The 21,278-nt window shown below is 52.3% G+C and overlaps 1 protein-coding gene across 3 annotated transcripts in view; it reads right to left on the bottom strand.

The window, feature by feature from the left end:
• The window catches only part of RAB11FIP3 (RAB11 family interacting protein 3), a 94,873-nt gene that overhangs the window by 17,203 nt on the left and 56,392 nt on the right, over positions 1-21,278 (bottom strand). For 2 of the 3 annotated variants that reach the window (XM_030924947.1, XM_010381835.2), the window contains 3 exons: positions 19,932-20,143; positions 12,688-12,837; positions 5,483-5,518 (listed from right to left, as the gene is read on the bottom strand). In XM_030924947.1, coding sequence (XP_030780807.1) covers positions 5,483-5,518; positions 12,688-12,837; positions 19,932-20,143 — 398 coding nt within the window. Of the gene's footprint in view, positions 1-5,482; positions 5,519-10,424; positions 10,560-12,687; positions 12,838-19,931; positions 20,144-21,278 lie in introns of all 3 variants that reach the window. The other variant, XM_010381832.2, reaches the window with a different exon arrangement.

Genomic DNA, 21,278 nt, shown 5'->3' on the forward strand with positions numbered 1-21,278 from the left:
AAGCTCCGTCAGCACAAGCACTCCCGAGTCTATCTGAAAAGCAGGTGGCAGCATTGTAGGGGACAGGTCCTCCCCTGATCTGGGTGGTGGTCTTCTCCCACTTAAAGCATTATATACAGGGGGAGGTCCCAGGCTGGACATCTTTACCAGGGGCTGGGAGAAAGCAGGCTGTGCTTTGTGGTCTCAGAGTCCTCCTGGCGCTCTTTGGAACCTGACAGAACACGACCTCAGTCCCGGCCAGCGAGTGGCAGAGAGGACTTTGTACTTGGCAGCAATAAAACGTGTCCTTCTTCACAGAGACGTGAACAATCTCGTCTCTACCAGAGGCCTGTGAGACATCAGCTCAGGACCTCGACCTGCATACACCTCCCCCGGACACATTCTTCATCTCGGACTTTCACAGGTGCTCTCTGCGGCAGGAACAGTGAGGGTCCCAGGAAAGGTGTCGACCCCGGAAGTCTCACTCAGTGTCACCCTCACAGACACACTGGGAAACCGGTCCAAGTCCAGGAAGACACCAGACACACGTGTCCTCTGTGGCACCAGCTCCTGTGGACGGATCCCCAGCCCTGCAGGCCATGCCAGGTTACTACCCGGGCCTGGCTGCGGGACACAGCCTCGTGGTCCTGCGTGGACGCAACCAGCCCACAGGCTGCTACCTTGGGGCAGGAGCTGCTCCAGGGAGTGTGAACTTCGGCGTGCAGTAAGCGCGTGCTCGTGGTCACCACAGGGCCAGATTCGCTGTGGTGAATCTGCACCAACCCGAACTTGCTGGGAGCACAGAAAACTCGCAGAGCACTCGCACAGAAGAGCCAACAGCAAAGGCGCATGTTCGGTTCTTTATACATCCTGGGAGCCTCGGTACCGAGCCAGGCTCCGGGCTGATAGCCTGATGCTCACAACTGCGTGACTGTAAAAAAGCACTGGCCCTCTCCCAGCTTCCTTGCCTGTGAAATGGGGGGACCCTCTCCCAGCTTCCTTGCCTATGAAATGGGGGGACCCTCTCCCAGCTTCCTTGCCTATGAAGTGGGGGGACCCTCTCCCAGCTTCCTTGCCTATGAAATGGGGGTGTAAAGGCAATTGAGGTTGGACCAAGATCATGCATACAAACAGCTTGGCTAGGGACATAGCAGGGTAAGAATTCCATAAAATGTTAGTGTTTTTCCACTGAAAATGTCTACCAAGTGTATGAAGTTCGATTTGCTTCTTAGTATGGACTGGGCTTGAACATTTCCATCTTTTTCCCCATAAACGCTCTGAGAGGAAAAAAGAAGGTATCTCTGCCCCTGGAGACAAGCTCTGAGAACGTGCACCAGCTGGAACACACCAGCACCCTTCTGGGGCTCTGGGGATTTCATCAGATTCTCAAAAGCTGCTGCTGACACGGATCACGTTCTTGGCCAGTCGCTGCTCTTAAACGCCCATGACCTCGCCCCCAAACATGAGCCACTCCAGGCAGGAAGCTGCAACCCAGAGCCTATCCTGGGGAGAGGCCACGGCCTGGGGCCTGTCAGTACTTCTGAGCTGTCCTAGAGGCTTAGGCACTTCTGGAGCTGACTCGGGGACGGGAGGCACGGCTATCCCAGGTACCCAGCGTGCAGCCACCACACACGGCCACCAGTGTGAGGCAGAGGGTCCTCAGCATGGCGTGTGGGGCTGCTTATTTCAATTTTTTTTTTTTTTGAGACAGAGTCTTGCACTGTCGCCTGGGCTGGAGTGCAGCGGTGCTATCTCAGATCACTGCAACCTCTGCCTCCCGGGTTCAAGCAGTTCTCCTGCCTCAGTCTCCCAGGTAGCTGGGATTACAGGCACCTGCCACCATGCCCAGCTAACTTTTTCTATTTTTTTTTTTTTTTAGTAGAGATGGGGTTTCACTATATTGGCCGGGCTGGTCTCAAACTCCTGACCTCACGATCTGCACGCCTTGGCCTCCCAAAGTGTTGGGATTACAGGCGTGAACCACCGTGTCCGGCCGGGCTGCTTATTTAAATCCCCCAGAAAGAGGGATTCTCCAGCTACACCGCACCTCACTTGGGACAACCCTCCCCTCAGAGAGGGAGCTGTGGAAAAAGCCTGATCTGCCCCAAAGGGCAGTAGGTCAAGCCTGGCTGGTGAGCAAGGAGGTACAGGGATCCCTGAGGCCTCCCACCCAGGGCCCTAGGAGCCTGCCTGCTGTGAGCACTTCTTCCTGTCCTGAAGGACTCGGCTCTGCCTGGAGCCCCGTCCCTGCACACGCACAGCTGACTGAAGAAAATCACTTCCATCTCATGGACAGGGATGGAACGAGGCTGAGGGAGGTGACAAGACAGCCAAGCCCAGGGGCTACAATGGCTGCTAGCAAAACCCACCATCTCAGCAACAGTGCAACGCGAAGGGCTGAGAACCGTGAGAAGCGAATCACGACAGTTATTTTGTGCTTCCTTAGCCTCTTGTGGCAGATTTGGGGCAAAACAGCAGATTAAATGTTGCATATATATATTTACATGTGGATAGATATACTGTAGAACATGCCTCTGTTTTGTAAACTCTAACTACAGATAACTGCAGATGGGGCTTTTTTTTTTTTTTTTTTTTGAGACGAAGTCTCACTCCGTTGCCCAAGCTGGAGTGCAATGGTGCAATCTCGGCTCACTCCAAGCTCTGCCTCCTGGGTTCAAGCAGTTCGCCTGCCTCAGGCTCCTGAGTAGCTGGGATTACATGTGCGCACCACCACGCCTGACTAATTTTTTTATTTTTAGTACAGATGGGGTTTCACCATGTTGGTCAGGCTGATTCTCGACGAGCCCATGACCTCATGATCTGCCCACCTCGGCTTCCCAATGTGCTAGGATTACAGGCGTCAGCCACCATGCCTGGATCAGATTGGGCTTTTTTTTATACCAAAGGGTACCCGTGAAGGAAACATTAAATTTTAAAGGGTGTTTCTGACACGAGGCTGTGACAGCCAGCTGCAGGGTGCACCCCATCCTAAGCACAGGAGGCCTCAAGGAGATGCCTCAGCTGGCCTTGACTGGCCTTTCATGTCACCAGCTACAGCCTGTCTGGAGTAAAAGATGATGAAGTGGGGAGGAAGGTGATGCTGAAGTGGTAACAAAAGTGTACCTGGGGATTCACTTCACATTCCTAAGAGCTCAATGCTTTTCTTTTTCTTTTTTCTTTTTTTTCTTTTTTGAGACACTGTTTCGCTCTTGTTGCCCAGGCTGGAGTGCAGTGTCGCGATCTCGGCTCACTGCAATCTCTGCCTCCAGGGTTCAGGCGATTCTCCTGCCTCAGCCCCCTGAGTAGCTGGGATTACAGGCACACGCCACCACACCTGGCTAATCTTGTATTTTTAGTAGAGATGGGGTTTCTCCATGTTGGCCAGGCTGGTCTTGAACTCCCAACCTCAGGTGATCCACCCGCCTCGGCCTCCCAAAGTGCTGGGATTACAGATGTGAGCTACCGCACCTGGCCAGCTCAATGCTTTTCTGAAAGGGGTGAGCAAGAAGACAGAAAAAAATGCATGATGACATTCACCTCTGCTTCCCCTAGCTCCTCGCCCCTAAAATGACAGAAAATGGAAAACAAGTGGGACGCGGTGGCTCATGCCTGTCATCTCAACATTCTGGGCGACCGAGGTGGGAGGACTGCTAGAGCCCAGGAGTTCAAGACCAGTCGGGGCCTGTCTCTACAAAAAATTAAAAAATTATCTGGGCATGGTGGCATGCACCTGTGGTCTCAGCTGCTCGAGAGGCTGAGGAGGGAGGATCGCTTGAGCTTGGGAGGTCTGGGAAGTGAAGACTGTTGTGAGCTGTGATCATGTCACTGCACAGAGCAAGGCAGAGCAAGGAAGAGCAAGACTGTCTCAAAAAGAAAAGAAAGCCAAGAAAAGAGAAGAGAAACGAAAAGAAAAAAGTTTCCATCCATGGCCAGGTATGACGACTCATGTCTGTGATCCCAGTACTTTGGGAGGCCAAGGTGGGAGGCTCCCTTAAGCCCAGGAGTTCAAGACCAGGCTGGGCAACATAGTGAAACTCCATCTCTATTAAAAATTACAAGACTAGCCGGGCATGGCAATGCATACCTGTAGTCCCAGGAACTCAGGGGGAGGAGGTGAGAGGATGGAGTGAGCCTGAGAGGTACAGGCTGCAGTGAGCTGCGACTGTACCACAGTACTTCAGCCCAGGTGACAGAGCAAGACCATGTCTCAAAATAAAAGAAAATGGAAAACAAAAGGTTTCTGTCCCTGGCTGGGTGTGGTGGCTTACACCTGTAATCCCAGAATTTTGGGAGGCCGAGCTGGGAAGATCACTTGAGCCCAGGGAGTCTGGGGCTGTCGGAGCTATGCTTGCACCTGTGAATAGCCACTGCACGACAGCCTGGACAATGCAGCAAGACCTTGCCAAATTTTTTTTTTTTTTTTTTTTTTTTGTAGAGACAGGGTTTCACTATGTTGCCCAGATTGGTCACAAAGAAACCGAGTCAGAAAGGTTAAACCTCAGGGTAGCAACTCTAGCTCTAGAACATAAGCAATGCCGTCAAAAATCTTACAGGAAAACTATCCACACTCTCACAGTCCAAACCAACCGAGGTTCAAGTTTATCTCCTGAGCACCCCTTTTCTCAAGAAGCTACAGGAAGATGTGCTGGACAAAAAATGGAGAAAACAAACAAGAAGGAAGACGGGGCCAGGGAGCTAGAGGATCCAACCACCGAAACAAAGGAACTCACTGGTCTGGGGAGACCCATCCAGGACCACAGCCACGAGGCCTGGAGAATGCCCAGCACAACGGGGCAGAGAGGAGGCTCTGGGGGGGGATGTTCCAGAGGAAGCCGGAGAGGCGTCTCCCGGCCCTGCCAGAGGCTGGGCCATGAAGCAGGATGGGGACAGGGAAGGCAAAGCAGATAAAGACACGAAGCCAGTCTCTGATGGCAGCAGAGGCCACCCGGCAGCCACACTGCGTGGCTCCCTGGGAAGGGCCTTAACCCTGCATGCTTATTTTGGTAAGAACTGGCAGGGGAGGAAGATAAAAGTATGTTGCCATCTTTCACAGCAGGAAGCCAACAGGTCTATGCAAAGCTGAAAAATGAAGAAATGGTCTTTAGGAATTGGAGTCAGACCCACCCCTCACCTTCAACTCACCTTGGGGAGCTGCCCAGACCCGGCTCTGAGAAGTCAGGCTCCTCACTGGGTCTCGGTACCTCAGAACTAACATACAGCAGACATCTGGGGATGGTGGCCCCTTCCAGACCTTAGTGAACACTCAACAGGCCCAGCACCAAAAGCTCTGACACCTACCTCCTGGTCACAAATCCAGGTCCAAATTCACAGCCCTGGAAACCCCTTTCCCCCTCAGGATACCTTCAGTCCCAAACCATGTAAAGTAACTTGTAGGAGTTTAAAAAATACCTTGGAAAAGAACATTTTCTAAAATTTTTTTTAAAAACTATGATTAACTATCCACTTCAGAACGTTTTTCAGCAGGAACCAGAGACCCACCTACCTTGCCACCTTCTTGCTGGAGAGCCGTTTTGTCGGACTGTGCAGAAAACAAAATAAACAGGAAAATTGTTAGAACAGACAGACAGGAGCAGGAGGAAGCAGGAAACTCAGGCTGTGGAGATACGGGGTGGGCGGCCTTTCAGCAGTGCTCCCGGCATGCAGGGCCCCCCCAGGCAAGCCCATGCACAAATGCTAACTCAGCAAAACAGCAAGGACACGGGGGTGCTGGGATGAGGCCGCATACGTCTCGTTACTCCAGCCCCCAAAGAGGCTTCCAGATGCAGCCACCCCAGACTGTGACTGAGGGGCCAGCGCCACACCTGGTCCCATCAGCTGGCTGCACTGTCCCAATGCTTCTGAAGCCAAATTACCCCCAAACGCTTGGCCTTTGGAGACCCCCAAGTGAAAAGTGACCCCAGGTCCCGCTATGACAGGAGAGTTTGCCACTGACTTCGACTTAGGCACTGACGCGTCATGCTCAGAACGCCTGCCTAGGCATCAGTTTGGACACCTTTCCTGTTGCCATTTCAGGGCAGTAAATGTAGCCAATTACACATCAACTGTTTGATTTAACCATCTGCAGTGGCACATGGGCCAAACTTACCTTCTCTCTCATTTCTGAGGTCCAAAGTTGTATTTTACAGTATAGCTGCTAAACTATTAGCCTCAGCCTGCTAGAAGACACCCTCACCCCCAGGGCGTGAGAACCATCAAGATCCTGGAACTCACAAAGCCACATCTCTCTTCAGCTTACCTTGTCTCAAAAACACCCATGATTTTCTTTCCAGGGTCAGGCAGAAAAATCTACTGGAGGGGCCGGGCATGGTGGCTCATGCCTATAATCCAAGCACTCTGGGAGGCCGAGGCAGGTGGATCACCAGAGGTCGGGAGTTCGAGACCAGCCTGGCAACGTGGAGAAGCCCCGTCTCCACTAAAAATACAAAAATAATCGGGCGTGATGGCACATGCCTGTAATCCTAGCTACTCGGGAAGCTGGGACAGGAGAATTGCTTCAACCCGGGAGGCAGGGGTTGCAGTGAGCCGAGATCAAGCCACTGTCCAGCCTGGTCAACAAAGAGCAAAACTCTGTCTCAAAAAAAAAAAAAAAAAAAAAAAAAATCTGCTGGAGAAGAATCAGCTGCTGTGCCAGGTATTAATGCAGAGCCCCTCAGCTCCAAGTCCATCCTTTTTACTGGCCCTGTAGAAACAGTGCTGGGCCCTTAACAGGCTTCTCCTCCATGATGCTGCATGTCTCATCAGCAGAGGGAGCCATGGAGCAAACACAGCAGGAAGAGGTTTGCCTCTTGGTTCTGACCACCCTCTGCAGGGCCCTCCAACACACACAGCTTCCCTAGCCCCCACTCTAGGGAGCATCCTGCCCACTGTAGCCAGAACCAGGGGCTTCCCCGACCCCATTTGGGTAGCTGTTCTGTAGGGGGTGACTCTGCCAAGCATCCTGCAACAGAATAGCTTTCCTGGCAGCCTGGAGGCAGGTTCCCCACAAGTCCTGACAGCACGGTGGTACCCCCACCGCCCAGTTTGCAGCTGCTGCAGACGTCAGCCTTGGGTAGCAGTGGCTGCAGCTGGGGGGCTCTGCCCGGGCCCTGGGTGGTGGCTGCTCCTGTGGCTGCTGTCCCTACGCTCTGCAGAGTTCTTTTTACTCATCCTAACCAATGCCTCATTACTCCCATAGCCTGTGGCAGTCATTCTTTTTCTTTTCCTAATGATTTTAAAATTTGTTTGTTTGTTAGTATTACCTTTTTTTACAGGCAAGGTCTGACTCTGTCGCCCAGGCTGAAGTGCAGTGGTGCAACCACAGCTCACTGCAGCCTCAACCTCCCAGGCTCATGTGATCCTCCCGCCTCAGCCTCCCAAAGCACTGGGATTTCAGCCCACACCCAGCCCATTCTTTGTATTAAACTTTCCTTGTTCAAATTACTGTGTGGCTCTCCTTTCCTGATTGGAGACTAATAATGTATATTTTAATACAGGTCTATTTTTTTTTAGACAGAGTCTCCCTCTGTCGCCCAGGCTGGAGGGCAGTGGTACGATCTCGGCTCACTGCAAGCTCCGCCTCCCCGGTTCATGCCATTCTCCTGCCTCAGCCTCCCAAGTAGCTGGGACTACAGGCACCACCACCACGCCCGGCTTATTTTTTGTATTTTTAGTAGAGACTGGGTTTCACCGTGTTAGTCAGGATGGTCTCAATCTCCTGACCTCGTGATCCGCCACCTCGGCCTCCCAAAGTGCTAAGATTACAGGCATGAGCCACCGCTCTCAGGCTGAATACAAATCTAATTTTATCCTATTATTGTTGAGACTCCCTAGAACTAACAAGACAGGACAGACTCATCGTTCAGTTTACCTGCTGACCTCTCAGGGCCTGGACTGCCAGCCCAGTAACAAGGTTTATAATTTGAAAATATACCTCCAGGCAGGCCGGGCGCAGTGGCTCAGCCTATAATCCCAGCACTCTGAGAGGTTGAAGCAGGAGGATCATGAGGTCCAGAGATCGAGACACAGTGAAACCCTGTCTCCACTAAAAATACAAAAATTAGCCGGGCGTGGTGGCAGGCGCCTGTAGTCCCAGCTACTTGGGAGGCTGAGGCAGGAGAATCGCCTGAATCTGGGAGACAGAGGTTGCAGTGAGCAGAGATCGCACCACTGCACTCCAGCCTAGGCAACAAAGCGAGATTCTGTCTCAAAAAAAAGAAAAAAGAAAATATACCTCCATGTAAGGCACACTTCTTAGTTTCTACAAAATGAAATATATTTAGAGGCTCCAGGATACCTGGAAAATGCAATAGCTGTTGGCCTGTTCTGAGGTGACTGGACATCGTATCCGACATCAAAGCTTCCAGAGGTGGTCTGGACTAAACCACCTCTTGTCACCCACAAAGCATGACCAAATAAGCTTACTTTCGGGCAAGAACATGGAAACTAAAAGGCAAGATTCAGATCTCCTCCACGGAGGGTTCTGGGGAGAATGTTCTCACTGGCAGCTATGTGTCCTGCCTGTGTTGGACTGAATAGCATAGTAACTACTTGGCAGAGTCTTTTTTTTTTTTGGAGTCAAGAGTCTGGCTCTGTCGCCCAGGTTGGAGTGCAGTGGCACAATCTTGGCTCACTGCAGCCTCAACTTCCTGGGTTCAAGTGAACCTCCCATCTCAGCCTCCCAAGTAGCTGGAACTACAGGTGTGCACCACCACTCCTGGCTAATTTTTATATTTTTAGTAGAGACAGGGTTTCACCATGTTGGCCAGGCTGGTCTCAAACTCCTGGCGTCAAACGATCTGCCTGCCTCAGCCTCCCAAAATGCTGGGATTACAGACGTGAGTCACTGCGCCTGGCCCGCTTCGTAGAGTCTTAGGAAAAGGGGTGGCAGAACCTGGACGTGAGGCCCCACAGGACTTGCTGGTTGTACTTAGCTACATCCTAGTCCCTTCTCTAACCCACAAAGCCCAGCAGAGGTGACCATGGCCATCCTGGAGGTAGTTCTCAACGTGGGAAAAAAACCCTTCTAGTCAAAAATCTTCAGAGAATGAGACGAGACCTGAGTCTTCAGGCTTACTTTCACATATGGAGATGACATGCTTGCACTCAACTTATCGGTGGGTGGGAGGGCAAGTCTTTGTGTGGGAAGAACAAATGACCCCTCCCCAAGCAGGCTGAGCCATCGTCACCGAGCCCTGAACCCTTAGCTGAACAAATACAGCAGGCGAAAACTGATTTCCCCTCAAATAGAGGCTAGCGGATCTTTGGAATCACCAGATTCTGGATGGCCTCAAGTCTCCCAGGAAGGCCCTCTTCAAAGAGCACTTCTGCTTTCTCATCAGTGCTGCCAAGACCCCCTGATGCTCCAGAATGGCCATCAGTGCCGGGCCTCACTGGCATCCTCTCCACCTGAATGGGCACTGGCTGGAGGCCCTGTGTTGCACAGCATTTCATGGAACCTAAGAAGAGTTAAGTGCCCTGGCAATGGAACTAGAGGCAGGACAGAAGCCTCAACAAGGCTGTGAGCAGTGAGCACCCACCAACAAGGATGGGCTGGCCTTGGCAGAAGCCCCCTGGGGGCAGGGACAGAACCAGGCTCAGGACAGTAAGCAGTTTCACAAAGACCTCTAAACATGCTAGAGCCATCAGGAAGCTCACCTTTCTGCCACCTTTACAAACTCTCCCAACAGGCCAGGGCTCGTTTTTCAAGAAGCCATCCCGGATTGCCAGTATGAGCCTGCATGCTCACTCACCTCTTCTGCTAGGCTAGGGCTGCTGTGGAAAGCTCCAAAGTGGCCCATTTCTTCACCAGACCCTCCTCGAGGGCTGTCCACCCAGGGGCTTCCCCATGGGCTTTACCGCAGGCGAAATCAACACGATGCCCAATAGGCACGTCAGTATGTGCAAACCACCCAAAACTGTCTTCTGTAACTGGGGGTTAGACATGGGGCCAGCCACAGAAGCTCCCCTGCCGAGACAGCCAGCTGCCTTACAGGCTCACCGTGAGTACACAAAACTCCACTGAAACTAACAATCCTGAAAGCTGTTTACACATCTGTTCTTAAAGACCAAATCTTTTAACTTTCCCAATTCTGTCTCATGAGCTCAATGAAAGAAATCTTTTAGTAAAATGCAGAAAGAATCCTCTTTCACACACAGGACAGACAGCACAGCTTGCAAAGACTGATCACTTTCTCCACCAACACAAGCGCTGGCCCGAGCTGCGCATGCAGGGGAGGGGGCAGGGCGCCGGCGGCCCACGGCGTGCAGGGGAGGAGGCGGGGCCCCAGGGAGAGTCCCGCTGCCTGAGAGGCTCCTGGTCGCCTCGCGGCAACCAGGCCAGGCCTCAGGAAGCAGTGGAGTCAGGTCAGGCCCTCAAGGGGGCTGTGGGTATCGGGAGTCCCCCACACCCTGGGAACAGACAGCAAGTCCAGGCACTGGTCAGTTACCTATTCATTTCAAGATCACTCAGGCGGGCGGAAAGATCCTCAAGGCGGTTGATTTGTTTGTGGCACTGGCTACAGTAAAACTCAAATGCCTCATCAGTGAGGATGCTGTGCAGCTTTGCGGCAAGAGGGTCAGTGCTAGAGAGACAGAAGCATCCGTTCAGGAGAGCATGGGGACCCGTGGGGTCATCTGTGACTCCGCACAAGGGGCTGAGGGGGACAGGATGGGACATGGTGTGGAACAAAAGCACGTGGACAGAGAATGAGCTATGCAATGTTCTGGCTCTTGCCTTTAGACAGCAGTGAGCCCACACCCCTCAGCTGCCTCCAGGAGCCCAGGACAGGCACCAGCTCAAGCAGCAGGGGGCCCTGCACACACCTGCTCCTCCGGGTCAGGTGCCCAGAAGAACGCAGGGGCAGCCTGAGAGCTTCTTTGCAAAGCAAAAGCCCTTCTTTAAAAAGAAGGTAAAAAACCACACTGCTCTCTCTTTTGCCAAAAACACATCAACGTGATAGCAAACCATATCTCCAGGTAAACTTTACTTACTGTACTATATTTATGATTACTCCAAAAATTATCTCTAGCAAAAACTATGCATGAATGATAAATCTACAATAGTTTTCTGATTTTTAAGATGTGCATTAAAGCTGGGTATGGTGGCTCATGCTTGTAATTCCAGCACTTTGTGGGGCTGAGGTGGGTGGATCGCTTGAGCTCAGGCGTTTGAGACAAGCCTAGGCAACATGGTGAAACCCTGTCTCTACAAATCATACAAAAATTAGTCAGGTGTAGTAGCTCACACCTGTAGTCCCAGCTATTCAGGAAGCTGAGGAAGGCTGAGGTTGCAGTGAGCCATGATGGCACCACTCCAGCCTGGGCAGTAAAGTGAGATCCTATCTCAAAAAAAAAAAAACCAAAAAAAGACCTGCATTAAAACTCAGTGTTCTATATCGTGATGGTGCTAGCTAACCTCCCTGTGACTTCACCTCCAAGGGCTTCTGGGGCACTGGCAGGGGATGCTGTGTCTGCAACGCGAAGGCAGAGGAGCAAAGGCAGCCTCGTCTTGGGCACTGGGACCCACAGGCTGTGGAAGCTCAAGTAAAGAAAGGTGAAAAGTGAAACATACAATGTAGCATAGATGACACTTGAAACAGGTAACAATGAAAACACTGAACAGGAGACAGGGACAAACTGAACATGCAGGAGGAGGTGACCACCAAGCACAGAGACACGAGTGGAGAAATGCCCCAGTCCTCTGGCCCTTGACACCACCATCCGCTGGGAGAGGACAGTGCCCGAGACAAGCACACTGCCTCTGAGGCCCGCCCGTGATGCCTCACTCACGCACAGCTCTCCAGGATGCTCGCCGGGACCAGCCAGCACACAGGACATCTGTGCGGGGTCCCCACACCCAGGGCTGACGGGTGGCTTCAGGGAGGGCACAGGGGAAATGAAAGGAGGGGGATCCCATGGGCAGATGAGTTGCTCAGCTCAAGGGATGGCCCCTCCTGCACCGCCCTCCACCCAGGTTCCATGGGCCTCGGTAACAGCGGGCAGGTGGCGGGCAAGGGAAGACTCTTGTGGCTGCTTAAAGAGACTCGGCCTTGAATGCTGGCAAAGATGGACAACAAGAACCTAGCAACAAAGGGGAGAAGGGATTGAAGTAACAACCCCATCAGCCAGGCGAGGGTCTCCCTGAACTCAGGAACATCCTCGAGGGACTGACTCCCACACGGGAGCCCCAAGCCCTCAGACGTGTGTACCCGGACCCCATGTATGGATCCAAGCCAAGAGGACTCTGGACGTTTGTGAGTAGGCATCTCACCCACTGCGTGTCATGCTTCTATTTATTTAGAGTCACAGCTTTCCAGTTTGGGGATGTCAGAGATTTACAAGGAAATGAATCTGAAGACTCACTTGTGATCCTGAGGCCTCCCTCAAAAGCCTGCACAGACCACCATGTGATCCACGGCCCATAGCTAAGGAGCCTGCAAGCCGAGTGTCCAAACACAGGTCTGTGCCACATGATTCTGCTGAAGCCTCAGAAATGCAGTGATCTGGGGATGTCGCTGGATAAGAGGGACTTCACCCAGCTTTCCTAAATCCAGGTATAAATTTTAAATTTTTGAATATTGTTTACTTAATCACATTGCATCAAGGAAAGCAAGTTCTCTCTTACCAACGTACGAACCGAAAAGGGAAACTTCCTACAACCAACCACGGGAAGAAGAGGGAGGAGGGTGTGCTGGTGCAAGGCGTCATTACCTGGGCGTGAGGAAAGCGGGGTCGCTGCAGCCGAGCTGCCCGTTGCACAGGGTCTCTGGGGACAGCTCTGCCTCACTGCCTTCACCGTAGTCCTCAAAGTGCTCCTCACCCCCAATCACCGTAATGATAGACTGGCCATGGGTGTGAGACCTACAAAGTAAAACAGAAATGATGTCTTCTGACTGAAGGCCACAGGCATCCCCAAGCTGAGGGTGTGGAAGGTGCTTTCCAGAGGGTGTGCTGCAAGCCACACGTGAGTCCTGGGAGTCATGTTTAAAAAAAAAAAAAGGCCAAGCGCGGTGGCTCACACCTGTAATCCCAACACTTTGGGAGGCCAAGGCAGGTGGATCACGAGGTCAGGAGATCGAGACCATCCTGGCTAACACGGTGAAACCCTGTCTCTATAAAAATACAAAAAATTAGCCGGGCTTGGTAGCGGGCGCCTGTAGTCCCAGCTTCTCGGGTGGCTGAGGCAGAAGAATGGCGTGAACCCAGGAGGCAGGGCTTGCAATGAGCCGAGATGGTACTGCTGCACTCCAGCCTCGGCAACGAGCGAGACTCATCTCAATAAAAAAAAGGTGGGCTGGGTGCGATGGCTCACACCTGTAATCCCAGCACTTTGGGAGGCCAAGGCAAGCAGATGGCTTGAGCTCAGGAGTTTGAGACCAGCCCGGGCAACAGAGGGAGGCCTCAACTGCAAAAAAAATGTCTACATCAGCCAGGTGTGGAAGCACACGCCTGTAGTCCCAGGTACTCGGGAGGCTGAAGTGGGAAAGTTGCTTGAGCCTGGGAGGTCGAGGCTACAGTGAGTGGTGGTGATGCCACTGCACTCCAGCCTGGGTGACAGAGCAAGGCCCTGTCTCAAAAAAAAAAAAACAAGAAACAGTTTTTTTTCTTTTTTTTTTTTGAGATGGAGTCTTGCTGTGTCGCCCAGGCTAGAGTCTGTGGCGCGATCTCAGCTCATTGCAAGCTCCGCCTCCAGGGTTCATGCCATTCTCCTGCTTCAGTCTCCCAAGCAACTGGGACCACAAGCGCCCACCACCACACACGGATAATTTTTTGTATTTTTAGTAGAGATGGGGTTTCACCGTCTTAGTCAAGATGGTCTTGATCTCCTCACCTCGTGATCTGCCCGCCTTGGCCTCCCGAAGTGCTGGGATGACAGGTGTGAGCCACCGCGCCCGGCCCAAATATATTTTAATAAGACATTTTACTTAGCCCAACATGCAGTTGTTTCAAACACTCCAGCCTCTTCACTCTCCTCACTCTGCAGCAAGTGTGCCCTCCCACATCACGAGTCCCGCAGCCCCACACAGGACAGCACAGGTCCACACAGACCAACATCTGGGTTCAAGCACCTTCGCCTCTTCTCTAGGAGCTGCTGTCCTCACGCAACCACTGGGCAATGGAGTTCAAACTTCTACTTTAATCTAAAACTTAACAGCAAATTGCAACGGGGAAAAGGAAGGGATTTCCAAGTACCCGTCCTCCTTCTGAAGAGAGTGACTCCCCCACAGCCGAGTTCTGGAAAACACAGTGGCCGGAGGCAACGGGAAACAGCTGTGCCTTTAGCGGCTCCTGTGCTCCAGCGCTCCCCACTCCCACCCTTCCCCGGGAGTCCTCAGGAGAACCTGCCGTGCAGGCCAGGCGCTGCTCCGCTCCAGGAAAGAAAGGGGCCTGGGAGAGTGAGGCGACTCCTCATGCCCAGGAGAAGGGGGCAGAGTCAGGAGGACCACGTACTCTGCTCTGTCCAGACCTGCTGTGCTCAGCCGTGAGAAGTTCCAGTTTCACACCCACAGAAACGCCCGCACCACACACCGTTCCTGGGACAGCTCAGGATGAATCCCATGGCCTTAAATACGCAGGCTTTCAGTAAAAATGATACAGAAACCAAACCAGGGCCGGGCACGGTGGCTCACGCCTGTCATCCCAGCACTTTGGGAGGCCGAGGCGGGCAGATCACGAGGTCAGGAGATCGAGACCATCCTGGCTAACACGGTGAAACCCCGTCTCTACTAAAAATACAAAAAATCAGCCGGGCATAGTGGCGGGCGCCTGTAGTCCCAGCTACCCAGGAGGCTGAGACAGGAAAATGGCTTGAACCTGGGAGGCGGAGCTTGCAGTGAGCCAAGATCGCGCCACTGCACTCCAGCCTGGGCAATAGAGCGACACTTGGTCTCAGAAAAAAAAAACAAACAAAAAGAGGCCAGGCGCGGTGGCTCACGCCTGCAATCCCAGCACTTTGGGAGGCCAAGATGGGAGGATCGCAAGGTCAGGAGATCGAGATCATCCTGGCTAAGAAGGTGAAACCCCATCTCTACTAAAAATACAAAAAAAAATTAGCCAGGCGTGGTGGTGGGCACCTGTAGTCCCAGCTACTAGGGAGGCTGAGGCAGGAGAACGGCGTGAACTCGGGAGGTGGAGCTTGCAGTGAGCTGAGATCGCACCACCACACTCCAGCCCAGGCGACAGAGCGAGACTCCATCTCAAAAAAAAAAAAAAAAAAAAAGGAAAAAGAAAAAAGAAAAACGAAAAACGAAAAAGAAACCAAAACCGGGAGGCGTACGCCACTTCATAGCCTCCCAATAGGGTCTTCGACTTGGTGCTGCCTGTCTGCATCAGTCCCCTTCCTACACAGTGACAGGGAGGAGTGGCTCCCTTCCACAGCCACCATCCAAAATTAGGCTACATTACAGGAAGACTCTATTTTCTGTTTCTTATGATTGGGTGCTTATTTTACCAACAGACTCAGATACTGTGACAGAAAACTGCCCTCTGAGGGGAGGAGAATCAGCAAGAGGAAAACACACACTGGTCCATTGGCCAGGAGGCCCTTCCCCTCCCCAGGCCACTATGGTGGAACCTGCTACTCCCTCAGAAGCAATGACGAGGGGCTCAGCACCCCTCCCCACCCCATCTCCTCCTCTCCTCAGCACAGGTTTTCCTGATGCGTGACGGGAACAGAGAAGGCCCACATGCAAGGTCATGCTGGGGACCAAGAGGCCCCCGCTGCTGTATAAACGGCAGAGGCTGTATAAACCAGACGGTCTGTACACGGATGCCCAACGTGCTTTCCATGCCAGGTCCACAGAAGATGGGTAACACTAGCTAGCAATCAGATCCGGTCACAAATGAGCTTTTCAAAGTATGTGTCCCCTAAAATAGTTATATATATATATATTTTTGAGACAGAGTCTCGCTCTGTTGCCCAGGCTGAAATGCAGTGGTGCAATCTCGACTCACTGCAAACTCTGCCTCTCTGGATTCAAGTAACTCCCCTGCCTCAGGCTCCGGAGTAGCTGGGATTACAGGCGCATGCCACCATACCCAGCTAGTTATTTTTAGTAGAGACGGGATTTTACCACATTGGCCAGGCTGGTCTCAAACTCCTGACCTCATGATCCACCTGCCTCAGCCCCGCAAAGGGCTGGCATTAACAGGGATGAGCCACCACGTCCCACCAAGAGTTACACTGCTTAAAAACTAGTGAGAAAATAAATGCCTGTAATCCCAGCACTTTGGGAGGTCAAGGAGGGCGGATCACTTGAGGCTGGCAGTTTGAGGTCAGCCTGGCCAATATGGCAAAACCCTGTCTCTACCAAATATACAAAAAAATTAGCCAGGCATGGTGGTGGGCGCCAGTAGTCCCAATAATCAGGAGGCTAAGGCAAGAGAATCACTTGAATCCGGGAGGCAGAGATTGCAGTGACCCAAGATTGTGTCACTGCCCTCCCTGCAGCCTGGGTGACACAGCAAGACTGTCTCAAAAGAAAACATAACAAAAAAATTATATCGTGATCACAGATATAAATATGAAAGTAAACAATAACATTTTTAAAAGAAAGCATAAGTAAACATCATAGTGACTGCGTAGTAAGCAAAGATTTATTAAGGGGAACACAAAAGTGCTAATAAACATAAAAGAAAAATTGATTAACTCAACTATAGCAAAATTAAAAACATCTGTTCTGGTCCAGGGCGGTGGCTCACGCCTGTAATCCCAGCACTTTGGGAGGCCAACGTGGGTGGATCACGAGGTCAGGAGTTCAAGACCAGCCTGGCCAAGATGGTGAAACCCTGTCTCTACCAAAACTACAAAAATTAGCCGGGCGCTGTGGCAGGCGCCTGTAATCCCAGCTACTTGGGAGGCTGAGGCAGGAGAATCACTTGAGCCCGGGAGGCAGAGGTTGCACTGGGCCAAGATGGCACCACTGCACTCCAGCCTGGGCAACAGAGCGAGACTCTGTCTTGGAAAACAAAAATAAAAACAAAAATCTGTGCCTCAAAAGGTGAAAAGGAGACCCAGAGAGAGGAAAAAGGATCTGTGATACACACACCCCATACGGGACTCACATCTAAAGGACTCCTATAATCAGTGAGAAAAAGACTGAGGACCCAACAGACCAGGCGCAGGCCAACCCTGCCAATCCTGCCACGGCCTGTTTCTGCAAACTGTTTCACGGGAACACAGCCATGCTCACTGACCCACGTGCCTTTGGCTGCTTCTGCAGCACAACAGCAGAGCTGAGCAGTTGCCACGGGGGCCATGTGGCCTGCAACTCTTTTAGAGAAAAAGCCTGCAGACCCCTCATGCAATCAGCAAGCAGGCAGAGGATCTCCCAACCCTCATGAAAGGTGCACACCTTCTTAGTCACCTGGGAAGCACAGGTGAGAAGCCGCCTCTGCGCGGCCCCCACAAGGCGAGCAGGAGCAGCCGCGGCCGCGCGCTGCTGAGGTCAGGGAGCCCAGGGGCCACAGACGCTGGAAGCAGGTGACCCTGCAGCCCCTGCAGGAACTTCCGAGGCTGCAGGGACATGCTCCCGATGACCATCCTGCTCAGGGCCGTACCATGTCCCAAAGACAAGGAACTCCTATAGCAGCTTCACCCTCAAAACCAAAAACGGTCAACTACCCACTGCCATCAACAGGAGAATAAATTTTAAAGTCACAGCATGTTCTTGCAATAGAATAACAAAAGTAAACAATTGACAGTGATGCACAAAAATAGGGCTGAACACGGCCAGATGCAGTGGCTCACACCTGTAATCCCAACACTTTGGGAGCCCGAGGCGGGCAGATCACCAGGTCAGGAGTTTGAGACCAGCATGACCAACATGGTGAAACCCCGTCTCTACTAAAAAATACAAAAATTAGCCAGGCATGGTAGGGTGCGCCTGTAATCCCAGCTACCCAGGAGGCTGAGTCAGGAGAATCGCTGGAACCCAGAAGGCAGAGGCTGCAGTGAGCTGAGATCGCACCACTGCACTCCAGCCTCGGCAACCGAGCAAGACTTCGTCTCAAAAAAAAAAAAAAAATAGGCCGGGCGCGGTGGCTCAAGCCTGTAATCCCAGCACTTTGGGAGGCTGATACGGATGGATCATGAGGTCAGGAGATCGAGACCATCCTGGCTAACACGGTGAAACCCCGTCTCTACTAAAAAATACAAAGAACTAGCCGGGCGAGGTGGCGGGCGCCTGTAGTCCCAGCTACCCGGGAGGCTGAGGCGGGAGAATGGCGTGAACCCGGGAGGCGGAGCTTGCAGTGAGCTGAGATCCGGCCACAGCACTCCAGCCTGGGCGACAGAGCGAGACTCCATCTCAAAAAAAAAAAAAAAAAAAAAAAAGATAGGGCTAAATCCACAAGCACAACAGCAAGTGGAAGAGGCCAGGCACAGGAAGGACCTCGCCGTGTGGGGAACTTAAGGAAGACGCGGGGCCGGTGGAGAGCTGGCTGCTGTCAGGGGCCTGGGAGGACCAGAGAAAAGGGCTGTGGGAATGGTCAGTTTGAAAAACCTGCTGGCTCTGCACTCACAACATGGGCATGCACTTGTGGGTATATTATGTTGGCAAAAAGACTTAAACTCTGTAAAATATTTGAAGAGGTTTATTCTGAGCCAAATAAGAGTGACTAACAGGCCGTGGTGCTGCCCTAGGAAGCCCTGAGAGCACGTGTCCAAGAGGATCAGGCTACAGCCTGGTTTATACATCTTGGGGAAACATAAGACATCAACCCACATGCAAGATGCTGGTTCAGTCAGGAAACACGGGACAACTCTAAGTGGGGGACAGGAGGGCTTCCAGGTCATAAGCAGATGCAAAGATCTTCTGATTAGCAACTGTTTGAAAGAGTTATTCTCTAAAGACTTGGAATCAATAGCAAGGAATGCTTCCGCTTAAGATAAGGGGCTGTGGAGACCAAGGCTTTATCAAGCAGATGAGGCCTCCGGGCAGCAGGCAGCAGACCTGAGAAGGTGCCAGACTCCGAGTTAATTCCCTCCTGCATCAGGGAAAAGACCTGGGAAGGGAGGAGATTCTCTACAGGGTGCAGGCTTTCCCCACAAGAGACAGTCCTATAGGGCCATTCTGAAATACGTCAAATAAATAGATATTTCGGGGTAAAATATTTGGATTTCTTTCAGGGCCTGCCACCTGTCTTGTGATGCTGCACTAGAGTCAGACTGGAATGTGGTGTGCTGTGGCTGCTATAAAAAGTCCACCTTTGTCAGTCTCTGTTTAATGTGAATGCTGGTCAGCTGGGCCTGAATTCCAAAGGGAGGGGCCTAATGAGGCCTGCCTGACCTCCCTAACGATGGCCTGAACTAGATTTTCAGGTTGACTGAGCAATGTCTAAGGCTGAGAGAGGGGTCCATCAGTTGGTTGGGGGGCTGAGAATTTAATTTTTGCTTCACAATTACACTTAAGCATGCTGAGCGGGCTTTCCAGTAGCAGGGGCAACACCGAAAGCACTGATTCAGGTCCACGTGAGCCACTGGACACCTCCCTGATCTGACCTTCTCCTAGACTCTGCCCTTTCCTCTACTCCAGCCCCAACTAGCTCAAAATACAGGGGGCTACAGAAATCCTGAGGGTGGGGGACAGGTGGGGAGAGAACATGGCCTCCGCAGGGGTGCTGCAAAGCTGAATGGGTTCAAAACCCTGCTGGGACATTCACTTCTCCTATAAGTTCTCTCTCTACAGCTAAAGATGTTGAGCAACATTGGAAACCACAGTCATTCTGACAGGAAAGTCAGCTGGAACAAGGAGACCGCTCGGGCAAGGTGGGCAAGGTGATGGATGTAGGCTCATCCCAGGAAGGTCAGGAGCTAGAGCAGGGCCAAGCCCCACCCCCACGTAACGGATACTAGCTAGCACGCACTCCTCCAAGATCCCAGTCTGCCCATCAGACACCTCCACAGGTGCCACATCCCAAAGGCCTCTCCAGGAGGCCGGTGGCGGGGTACAGACCTGCCCGGGAGCAGCAGCAGGGCACCATGGTCAGGCTCCTCCATGGCGTCCAGGCACTCGGAGGGCACTGCCGAGCCGCCGGCACTGTCTGCGTCCCCTTCAGGTTGCAGCTCAGGGTGCACCAGGGTGCTGGTGTCCTCGTCCGTGAAGGTCTCACACTCACTGTAGGTGCTCTCGGAGCCCATGTACGCGCTGTCCGTCACCTCGTTGGCCTAGGAGAGAGTGTGCCAGCAGTCAGCAGGCACCAGCTGGGAAGGGAACTGCGAGCGCCCCATACCTCACTGCTGCAAGGCCCTGGAGAGGGCAGTGTGGAGGGAGGGGTCTGCGCCGGAAGTCCCAACGGTCTCTAAGCAGGGACATTACTTATAAAACACAATTCAGGCCAGGCACAGTGACTCACGCCTGTAATCCCAGTACTTTGGGAGGCTCCGGTGGGTGGATCCCTTGAACCCAGGAGCTCAAGACCAGCCTGGCCAACAAAGTGAAACCCGTCTCTACCAAAAATACAAAAATTAGCCAGGTGTGGTGGCACCTGCCTGTAAGTCCCAGCTACTGCAGAGGCTGATGGAGGAGCTTGCTTTTTGTTTTTTGGGGTTTTTTTTTTTTTTTGGAGACAGGGTCTCACTCTATCACCCAGACTGGAGCGTAGTGGCATGATCTCAGCTCACTGCAACCTACGAGTCCTGTGTTGAAGTGATTCTCCTGCCTCAGCCTTCCGAGTAGCTGGAAAGACAAGCATGCACCATCATGCCTAAGTTTTGTACTTTTAGTAGAGATGGGGTTTCACCATGTTGGCCAGGATGGTCTCAAACTCCTGACCTCAGGTGATCCACCCACCTGAGCCTTCCAAAGTGCTAGGATTACAGGAGTGAGCTACCATGCCCAGCCAGGAAGACCATTTCAGCTCAAAAGGTCGAGGCTGCAGTGAGCTGTGATCACACCACTGTACTCCAACCTGAGTGATAGAGACCCATCTCAAAAAAAATAATTAATTAAAAATAAACATAATGGCTGGCCGCAGTGGCTCACACTTGTAATCCCAGCACTTTGGGAGGCTGAGGCAGAAGGATCAACTGAGGTCAGGAGTTCGAGACCAGCCTGACCAACATGGAGAAACCCCGTCTCTACTAAAAATACAAAATTAGCTGGGCATGGTGTGAACACCTGTAATCCCAGCTACTCAGGAGGCTGAGTATTTGCTTGAACCAGCATTGCTTGAACCAGGGAGGTGGATGTTGTGGTGAGCTGAGATCACGCCACTGCACTCGAGCCTGGGCAACAAGAGCAAAACTCTGTCTCCAAAAAAAAAAAAATTAAATTAAATTAAAATAAATAAATATAGGCGGG

This window comes from Rhinopithecus roxellana, chromosome 20 (assembly GCF_007565055.1).
Source record: "Rhinopithecus roxellana isolate Shanxi Qingling chromosome 20, ASM756505v1, whole genome shotgun sequence".
Taxonomy (NCBI): Eukaryota; Metazoa; Chordata; class Mammalia; order Primates; family Cercopithecidae; genus Rhinopithecus; species Rhinopithecus roxellana.